This window comes from Monopterus albus, unplaced genomic scaffold (assembly GCF_001952655.1).
Source record: "Monopterus albus unplaced genomic scaffold, M_albus_1.0 scaffold112.1, whole genome shotgun sequence".
NCBI classification, from domain to species: domain Eukaryota; kingdom Metazoa; phylum Chordata; class Actinopteri; order Synbranchiformes; family Synbranchidae; genus Monopterus; species Monopterus albus.
This window is the reverse complement of record NW_018127992.1, coordinates 1,445,118-1,455,557: the sequence shown is the minus strand read 5'-3', so window position 1 is coordinate 1,455,557 and position 10,440 is coordinate 1,445,118. Positions and strand designations below refer to the sequence as shown.

General features: G+C 41.2%; 2 protein-coding genes across 3 annotated transcripts in view; one reads left to right on the top strand and one right to left on the bottom strand.

Moving 5' to 3' along the window:
• acadvl (acyl-CoA dehydrogenase very long chain) overlaps positions 1-3,044 on the top strand; it is a 13,603-nt gene extending 10,559 nt beyond the window's left edge. For both annotated transcript variants that reach the window (XM_020611329.1, XM_020611327.1), the window contains exons 20-21: positions 95-170; positions 549-3,044. In XM_020611329.1, coding sequence (XP_020466985.1) covers positions 95-170; positions 549-686 — 214 coding nt within the window. In that variant the 3' untranslated portion in view covers positions 687-3,044. The remainder of the gene's footprint in view (positions 1-94; positions 171-548) is intronic.
• A 996-nt stretch (positions 3,045-4,040) lies between these two features.
• On the bottom strand, positions 4,041-10,368 carry LOC109966489 (olfactory receptor 11A1). The gene is made up of 2 exons (XM_020611346.1): positions 8,571-10,368; positions 4,041-5,593 (listed from the first exon to the last, which is right to left on the bottom strand). Exons 1-2 carry the CDS (start codon positions 9,509-9,511, stop codon positions 5,452-5,454), a joined length of 1,083 nt encoding a protein of 360 aa, XP_020467002.1. The 5' UTR covers positions 9,512-10,368; the 3' UTR covers positions 4,041-5,451.
• Between the last annotated feature and the right edge of the window lie 72 nt (positions 10,369-10,440).

The window sequence follows — 10,440 nt, the reverse complement described above, 5'->3', positions numbered from 1 at the left end:
TCACTCACTTTCTCTATGGTATACTATTATTCCACATGCACCCTCCCACACAGCACAAAGTGACATCTCTTTTTCCTTTTTCCTCCCCCTGCAGGGCGTCACGCTCTCTGAATCAAGGCCATGCCTCAGCTCAGCACGAAAAGATGCTGTGTGAGACCTGGTGTATGGAGGTAAGAGCCTCTTCGCAAGCAGACGCACGTACACATCTGTATCCTAGATTTAGGATGATTGGGAAATTGTGTAGCTTAGAATGTTTTCTCAACATTAGTGTTAGGGATTGATGCTCTCTATTAGGTTTAATTATAGAGTAATAATATGGACGATAAACATAGATAGTATGGGACGATATTCCTGAAAACAGCTAGTTAAATATCACTGTATCAGTATTTTCTCCACACCGTCGGTGTCTGTCTGCAGCCTTCCTGCCCAACATCTCTGCAGACAAATGCTCCTGATCAATAACTGCGAGATGAAGCAGATAAATTCTATTTTACCAGTTTTGGCGATGAAGCATTTTAATTCGGTTTCATGCTCCCTGTACTCCTCAGGCCTACGACAGGGTCTTGCACGACGTCAAGGCTCTGCACTCTAGCCAGTCCAAACAGCTCTTCAAAAATCTGCAGGCCATCTCTACAGCCGTGGTGGAGAATGGAGGAGTGGTGTCTCCCCACCCTCTGGGTTTCTAAATGTGCCACTCTCCCTGTGTCTTTTTGTTTGTTTGTTTGTTTGTTTGTTTTTCAGCCTTTTAGATCTCTAACCAGGTTCTGTGCTTATGTAGGCCAGATTCTCTCAGACTTCATCGACTTTATGGCCATTAATGCTCCATCACACATCAGTGGTAAAAGGTAACATGGCTACACTTATACAACTAGGATGTAGAGTTGACATTTTACACAAAAACACAGCGAGCCTCCATGCACGGTCCTGACCCTGACCGTCAGGAACTATTTAGGATTTCGTGCCTTGCACGAGGACACTTGGACATGTGCACTAGAGCAGGGCTGGGGGTCAGTTGCATCTTTGCATCGAAGCCCATATTGAATCAGTTTAAGTGCTTAGTTTAAAATAAGTGTTCTAAATGTAAGATAATTTAATATTTACATCAATTTGTTGCTTCTAGTGTGCTAACAGGTCAGTCGGCGCAGGAGTTGTGGAAGTAAAAGTAAAAACAACAGCGGCTCTACTTTGTCATTCAGTGAAGATGAATGAGCACTCGTCTGTGACCCTAGTCATTACTTTAACATGTTGGACTCTAAATAAATGTTTAAATAAAGCACGGGTCTTTCCCGTATTCTGAAAGTACCTTCCTGCAAATATTACATTTACTAGTTGCTTCGTTGACTTTGGCGCAGTTAAACCAGTCCAACATGTTTTCCACAGCATTTTGTTTTTTCAGACTTCATTGACATTTACTGTAACACACTGCATAACATTTGCTTATGACTGTTTCGCTGAGTTGCCCCCAGTCCCTTCTCTTTGCCAATGTGTGTACTGTCAGATAGGCCAACTAAACTAAATGGCATGTGAACAGCAAATTCAATAAAGGATTCACTTGGCCGTGAAGTGTAACGCATCGACAGCTGGGGACAGAGCCAGTACCTTTAAATGCACCATTTACTTTGTACCTCAACTTTCATGACTGTAGCTAATTGAATGATTTAATCAGTTGAAACTAAGTTTTTCTCTGTATTAAACATAAAAAGAGTGTCAATGCAGCTTCATGATACATGGTCAGTTAGCAAAGGAAGCTTGGAACTAGTCTCTTTTAAGCCATTTAATTTATTCAAAGACAGGTTTCCCTATATTATGTACAAATGACCTTTATATAATGTGGTGTTTACAGTATGTACTTTTCTGTTAAGCTCACTCAGTGTCCATCACAAAATCATTGTCAGAAGCAAAGCCTTTTCCTTACAAACCAGGCCACAGATGCTGTTTGAGGTTCCTCTTGTGACTTGAGTCAAGACACAGAATGTGCAGCTTCATTCTTCACTTTGTTTGTCACATTAACGTCCAAAGATGGCGTTTAGTTTTCTGTGCTAGCAAGCATCATTCACTGCAACTGCAGAAAGTCTGGGTACCTGGTTTAAAGGTGTTTCTTGCAGCTCCAACATGAGGTTAATGATTGTCTGTACATATAATGGTGTGACTTAATACACAGATAAATAAGTGCTTAGTGGTGTTTTACTCTTCAATCTGAAAGCATCTCATACCAGGCTTTCATGTGATAAGTATTTTACCCTGTTCCCGCCAAAGCCACTTCCTATTTCTGTTGAATTGATTATAATATGCAGTCTTGCTTTCACTTCTGCAGCTCAGACTCTTACAGGGCAGCAGCACTTTACAGGAATGCAAGTAAGTGCTTAGCCACCAACACATGATTGCTGGAGCGAAGGTGCTGCTGTGAAACACAAAGCAGAACACCTCCCAGAGCTTACATACTGTCACTTGTCAAATGCTGCTGCTCCTCTGGGTGTGAGACTGAGGGCTGTGGTTAACATGTTGAGAATTCCCCAGCATGTGTGGCCCCATTTGACCGAAAAGTAACTGACAAACCCAACTGTGCCCACAGATGGATTGAAATAGCAGGTTTGTTTTGTTTGTTTTTTGTTTTGCTTGTAGACTGCGTTTAACTTACCTTAAAGGAATCATTTAATATTTTAGGAGATGTGGCTGATTTTAGTGCCAGGAGTTAGCAAAACGGGAAAATATTAAAGATGTAATTTGTTAATTGTGAGGCTAAAGCCGGGATAAGGCTAAAAACTGGAAGTGGAAAGACAAGCCTCCCTCTGAGCGTAACATAAACTGCCCCCTAGCATCTCTACAACTCACAGTATCTTGTTTACTCCATAGAAAAACTAAATTTGAAACGTTAATTTGTTTGATTGTAGGCTGCTAGTAAGCCATTTAGACGAACTAGCCGTTTCCTATAGCCAAACAAAAACCTAGAAAAGTTGGTCATGATGAAAAGAATTATTACCTGTATTTGTAGTAAGATAACATTTTCACAAAACCAAAATTTTGAGATGAAAGATCAAAATGATTAAAGTTGAAATTTTGACTAGCAAAAATGTCTTATTACATTTTTTTTTAAATCAATGTTTACTGAGGAAGTCAAAATTTGCTCAAGTCCAAATTGAGATAAAGTCAAAATTATGAAATCCCACTTTTATGTAGTCGGATTTCTAACTTATTCTAATTTTGACCAAAGTAAAATAAAACAAAAAACAAAATGACCAAATTTTTACTTAGGAAGTTAAGATTTTTTACTTACCATGACTATTTTTTATGGCTAACTTATTAATAACCAGACAGAAATGTGCATCCACAGTTTGTCTTTTTTAAGTACGCCACATCTCCTCACTAACAGATGGCTGTCTTGGTTTCGATCTCTTACCTATTAAAAGCCACGCTAACATCACAAATATCAATACTGATACTTTTTATTAGTAAAAGTGGCTAATATGTAGGCCTGAGCAATAGGTCGTGATGAATCTGCTGAATACCTCTGAGTGCATTTTAATGCACATGGTCCATGATTAGATAAAAAATAAAAAAAATAAAAAGACAGCAAATTTTGTAATGATATGATACAGTATGATTCAGAATGATTTAATTTAGCTTTTATTTGAAAGACTATATATACATTAAAGTATCTGTTTAGGGTATAAAATTAAAGAGAGTTGGTGTTTGCTCAAAGGAGTTTTGTACAATGACCAACCACTTTATTAGGTACACCTGTACAATCGTGTAATTCAGTGCAACACTTCCACCTTAACATCGGTGTTTATGAAGCTCCAAATGTTTGTTTTGTCATAAATTTGTAAATTCATTTGTTTATTAATGAGGTCATAGTTAAAGATGGTGTTCCTAATATTCTGACTGTTTCAGGACAAAAATATAGAGATATCTAGATATAATGTAGTCCAGTACAACACAACCTTTTACTGTGACCCCAATAATAAACATATAATTGAATTGATATATGTATAACAATTTCACCAAAAACTGAAACATTTTCAGCTTCATACACACAGATGTTAAAGTGGAAGTGTTGTTGAAGTGCATACAATGGTACAGGTGTACCTAATAAAGTGGCCGGTTAGTAGCTAAATAGATGAAACATGATGTCTTCTCTTTTTAACAGTAGTAAACAATGGGCGCTGGGGACTGGTAAACCTCCAGCTGCTGTTTCACCACATCATACAGAGCTGGACTGCATCTTTCACCTAAAACCTGCTGACTGGTTATTGTGGGCCTCAGCTTCAGAGTCGCTGTCATTTGTCCAAATCCCACATTGTCAACAACACATGTCCTTGCAAATGAAACAGCTTATAGCTTCAGTTACTGAGTTCAACCCAACACGGTAGAATTATCAGCTAATGTCCTGTGAATGTAGCTGCTGACACAGGCCTCCTTTGCTTGCCCACTGGCCTCAGTCTGACTCACAGCAAATAGTTTCCATCAGTTCAATGTGTTGACCTCGTTTGGTTGTGCTCCTGGTATGTTTGACACAAGTGCTGCATGTTCTGCACTCTGAAGTGGCTACTAGCACTGTTTACTCCTGCAGCTATCTGTACTGTGTGTCTTTCCTAGACCTGCTTTGTTAAGGAGGCGTGTTTTGAATGCCAGCAGGAGATGGGGTGTACATCTGACTCGTATCGATTTTCCGATTCACATTTGTTTATCTTTACAAATCCTTGTTTATCTTTACTCCCCTAATCAATACTTAGAACACCACTTAGTAAAGTCAGTACTTTGGGAATGAAGCCATGATCCCTGAGAGTCATATCAAGCTTCTCATCTAACTTCTCTGTGAGGACGTGAAGAAGCATTTCTGAATGTTATTAACTTTTGCTAAAAATGTGAAATGAACCGTGAGATGTCTTCATATATTTACTGCCACACTGAATGAAGACATGAAGACGTGTTGTGTGCATCACCTCCCCTCTGCTGCTGGAAATGTTCTGAAACCATTAGATACAAGTTTCAAAATCCACAAGCTTCAGAAGACGTGGAAACAATGTTCATCAGACCATATGTTAAATTATATCCTCAAGCACAATAATTTGAATCCCAAATGATGCTGGGCTGGTTATAGCCCCGAAGTTATAGAAGTTGACTTGTGACTTGGTCTTAAATCATTGGACCAGGCAGGAATGTTTACAAAAAGAGAACTGACCCGTTCTCCTGATATCGTGTTGTCTTCTACTGTTGGCCACTGGGCACCTTCACTCTCAGTCAGCGTGAGCCACACAGGCCAAAAACAGAGCAAAGTAGAAGCGTGTTCATGCCCTTTGTTGTCACACGTCCTGGTCTGAATCTTCCCTGGTCCGGACTCAACCGAGTAGTCCAATCAGATTCCTTTGGCTGGCTCCTTTTAGTTCCCCAGCCACTTGACCAAACTTTCCGGTGGCAGTTGACATCCTGGCATCCACCATCTTTTACCCATCAGGTGCCATCTTTATCACCTTGACATGAGAATAAGTCATGTGACGAGGTCCTGACTGACATCGGCCTAGTTTCCTCCCCCTCTTCTGCCACTTGCGAGACCTCTAGGGAGATGATTGTCTGGGCTGTCATTGCTCGCTCCCTGGGGGGAAAATAAGTAAAAACAAAAACCCTGAAATAACACCATAGGTTCAGTAATGAGCTCATGTGCCCTCTGGGGTGTTGTGGTAAAATGTGTCACGCTCAAATTTCAAAAACATCTAAACGGGAAGTATTTTGTGTTCAGCTGTGGTTTCATCCTGAAACAGTGCAACAAATGTCCACTTTAATTACTCATTTAGTCACAGTAAGAGCAGTAATGTTGTCCCTTATGCAAATCAACTAATTACACTTATTTCTGTCACTCAAGTGGTCTTGCTATTAATCACCTGTCTGCAAAGAGTCTGCATTTTAACACTTGAATTAAGCACTTCTTTTCAGTGTTTTCCAGGACTTCAATATCCTCTGCAAAATGACTGTTTCTGGTTGTTAGCTGTTTATGACAATGCGTGTGGACCTACAGCAGTTTAGGACGTAGTTCTGCGTTTTGGAAAGTGCAGCAAGCATCTTAACATGGACTGGAAACAGTTAGTTTAGCCAAAGAAACTGTCCTGCACATTACTTTTGGACAGAGCTGACTGTTTCCTGTGCACTAGCTGAGTTTAGATTCATATTTAATGCACAGACATAAGAATGGTATTGATCTTCTTATCTAGCTCTCAGCAAGAAAGTGAACAGATGCATTTCCCCAGAATTTGAACTTTTCCTTTCATGCATCTTGTTAGGTTTAGGTGTGCCAGCTGGACCAGCCACTGTATAACCTGAGAAAATACATGCTTGGGTGAAAATAGGATTCAGGGATGCTTAGTATTCAAGTCAGAGTGAATACATGTTTTGATATCTGTGTGCAATGATCGGTTTGGGTTAGAAAGTGGCGTGGCTTATTATGGGACCCTGGAGATTTATGGTAGCGTGGCCTGATGCTCCCCTTCTTTGGGGTCCAATAATGGGTTAAGTTGAACCTTGAGCTTCCATAGAAATGCTCACTCACTCCTTGGCACATTTCATTGTGTACAATCAGTTGTTATAAAGGATTGTTAGTGCGATCGGCATAGCACCAAGCACTCTCATTTCAGATTGGAAAGAGGCATTTTCTCTGCAACTGCTGTGCTGTGTTTGGTTAAAGGATATGTTAGTTTATCACACAGTAGGCACAAGAAGAAAGCTGAAGGTGTGATTGATTACCTGCTGTACACAAGCTCAGTAAATAGCTACCCTCCTGTAAAAGGTCAAGGTAAAAAAAGAAGCTGTAAAGCACATGCTTCTCCTGGATGAGTTTCCACTGTGTATTCTGACATTTCATCTGACTTCATGTGACAGTCCTTTACTTCAGGTGTGGAAATTTCAATTAACAGATTTTTCCCACACAGACATGCTCCACATACAAACATTTTAAAGAAGAAAGAAAACACCTTCAGACCTTGAGATATTTAACATCCCGCTTTGATACCAGCTTCCTGTAAGTTGTATGGCCTTACAAATTATTACTGGGAGCAAATATCACATTTGCGCATAACGTGAAACAGGCATGCATCAGTATGATACTCGACAACTCGAAACTGGCTTATTGGGCAGGTCCTGCACGAAAATAATCCTTAAATTGCATGTTAAGTAAAGACATAATAACTTGTCATCTGTCTGAAGTGATGTGAAAGATTCCTTGAATCTTTTAATTATGTTATGTACTGAAGAGGGTGGCTTATCCAAATTCCTTTCTATCTTTAAGCAGCATTGTTTTTAAACATTTCAATAATTCTCTCACACATACATTGGCAAACAGGTGATCCTCGGTCCATCTTTGCTCCTAAAGGGCTCGGCCTTTCCTAGATGCTACTTTTGTAACAAATCATGATTGCAGTCACTTGTTGACATCACCTGCTTCAAAGTGAATCATTTTATTGTTTTACCGCATCACTAGCACTGAATTGCAACCGCCTCAACTTTTTTTAAAATATTGCTCGGGACATGTCCCTGCTGTCCTTATGCAAAACTGCGCCCCTGGATAAAATATTTGAAACAGCTATGCATCAGTATGATATCTGAAAAACTAAACTGATTTACTAGGCAGGTCCTGCAAGGGAATAATCCTTAAATTGCATGTTAAATAAAGACATAACAATGTGTCCGCTGTCTGAGATGACAAGACAAATGAAGGAGTGGTGACAGACGTGACATTTGCACTACTCTGGTCTGTTGTGCCATCTTTGCTTACCCTCTGTGAGCTTACTGACTGCAAGGAAGACAACATTAGCATCACACACTTTAAGACCCCTGCGGTGGTTCCTGCCATTTCCACTCCCTAACATGAGCTTTTTGGCTTTACTTGCTGTCAATAATGGATAAATAATTAGATATTAGTAATGTGTCATTCACGAACAAGTCGTTGATTTTGAACGAATCTTTCCCATGACTCAAGAACATCGGGTTGCCGAATTTTTCCCACACAGACATGCTCCACATACAAACATTTTAAAGAAGAAAGAAAACACCTTCAGACCTTGAGATATTTAACATCCCGCTTTGATACCAGCTTCCTGTAAGTTGTATGGCCTTACAAATTATTAATAATCATTTTCCAGGTGTCTTCTTGATCAGTTATAACTAATGTGGTTGTGAAATATCTCTGTCAGAACACTTAGCCTTTTAGCTCTGACCCTCTTGGAGAGCTGCAATTAATTTTCCCAGCACATTTGATTAATTCTTTTATCAAAGACTGAATCACTGTCATTGGAGATAACTTACTACCTTTAGCTGAGACAGTGACTTTTCACCAATGACTGCGCAGCTGCAGACATGAAGACCTATTAGAAAGTAATGAGCTCAAGACCATTAGATTCACCATTAACAGAGATATTTCACAAAAGTTGCTCTTATTGATCATTAAGAACGGATTTATTATTCACCAACAAATTAACTGGGACTTATAATTTCGTTATAAAGTGAACTGTAAGACTATATTTCCTTGGTGTCTCAGCTTTAAAAGGGAACAGGTGTAAATTGCTGCATCCATCAGGTCATACCGTGCTCTGTGGTGGGTGGGTGGCCAGTTGGCTCTCACAGTCCAGCCGAGGACAGTCTTCAAGTATCGGGAGCAGCAGGGGAACCTGTGACTTAGCTGCTCCAGAAGTTCCTCTTTTCGCAATCCGTAAACAACTGGCGCAACGCATTGCGCCAAGCTGAAGAAAGCAAAAACCACCACGGCCGACAGCTCTTTGGTTTCTGCCTGGATTAATCTCCGTTTGGACAGGATCGTCAGCACAAAGTTCACAAAGTTGGGGAGGAGGTAAACGGCCAGCTGGGTGCCGTGCAAGGCGATCGTCCTGCAACCGACCCGGTTCCGCTGGTTGAGCACCCCTAACCGCCGCCCCTCCACTAGTATCCTCACATAGCTGTAGAGTATGAGCGCCGTGCACAAACCTATGAACAGCACCTTCTCCAGCTTTCCTTGCCTCAGCTGATCCGGGCCGCACTGCCCATCGTAGCTGGCTGGGGAGTCTGGTTGAAGGAGCAGACTGAGGGGAATGACCAAAGCCACCAGCCAGGTGAGAACACCCAACAACCAGGGCCAGTACCTCGCGGTGCAGGTGGCGGTGTAGCGCATGGGATGGCACACAGCACAGTAACGGTCCAAAGCCATCGCCGTCAGCGTCAGGAGGATGTTGGAGGCGCTGCTGATCAAAATCGTGATCATGGTCAGGCAGACGGTGCGCCCCGGCCGTGCGTCCAGGTGGATCTGGTAGTAGAAGACACTGCTCATGCCCAGGTGGACAAGAGCGGACACCAGCAGGTGGAAAACCAGCACGAAGCGGGCATGACTCCGAAACCGCTCCTCGCGAACTATGGTCCAGTTAATGATGAGGTTGAAAAAAAGAAGCACCGAGAAGGACGCGGTGGACACGTAGAAGCGCACACAGGTGTAGTCCCTCACCTGTGCTGTCCCCGTGCTGCTGTTCGCTGACATTATTCCTCAGCTGTGTCTGGTTGGATTTACAGGACAGTGATGATGATGGCAGCAAAGTGGCTGACGGGAAAGGAACAGGCGCGGCATGATTCTCCCTCACTGCTGTCTCACCGAAGACTGACTCAAGTGCTGCACTTCTCTCTCTTGATGTCTCTCTCTCTCTCGAACACACACACACACACACACACGTCTGTCGTTCTCCAGTTGTGACAGCAGTCACTGACATGCATTTCCTATCCTCTTACCCTAAATGCCAAACCACCTTAACCATAACACCTGACCCAAACCTTAATCCTAAAACCATCAGTCAATCGTTTTAACAGTGAGCACCCACTAAATGTCTCACAATGCAGAAGTGTCTCCTCTGTGATGGTTGGAAAGTGGACTTAGTTCTCACAAAGATAGTAATCCAAGCCCCTACACACAAACACAGACTCCAACAGACTTAGCTTTTCTCTCTACTGACAGATCAGTGTACCTGTTCAGCTGGTAAAATAGTTTCCCCCCATAACTGTCATACAAAGGATAATGAATTTATGATGCTATTGAAATGAATTTGTACAGGAAATACTTGGAAGACAGTGTGGACTAGTGGAAGTACTCAAATCCCTTACAACAGTGTAAAAATACCCTGTTACAAGTTTAGGTTATGCAATCAAAATATAACTTAATTAAAATTGCAAAAAATATTGGCATCAAAGCTTAAAGTACTAAAAGTAAAAGTGCTGTTTCTCCAGAATTGCAGACTTAATGTCAGTGTATATAATATTCAATTATAATTACTGATGCATTATTGTGTGCATCACGTTTAACGTTGCAGCTTGTAGAGATGGAGCTAGTTTACCTACAGTGGGTACGGAAAGTATTCAGACCCCCTTAAATTTTTCACTCTTTGTTATATTGCAGCCATATGCTAAAATCATTTAAGT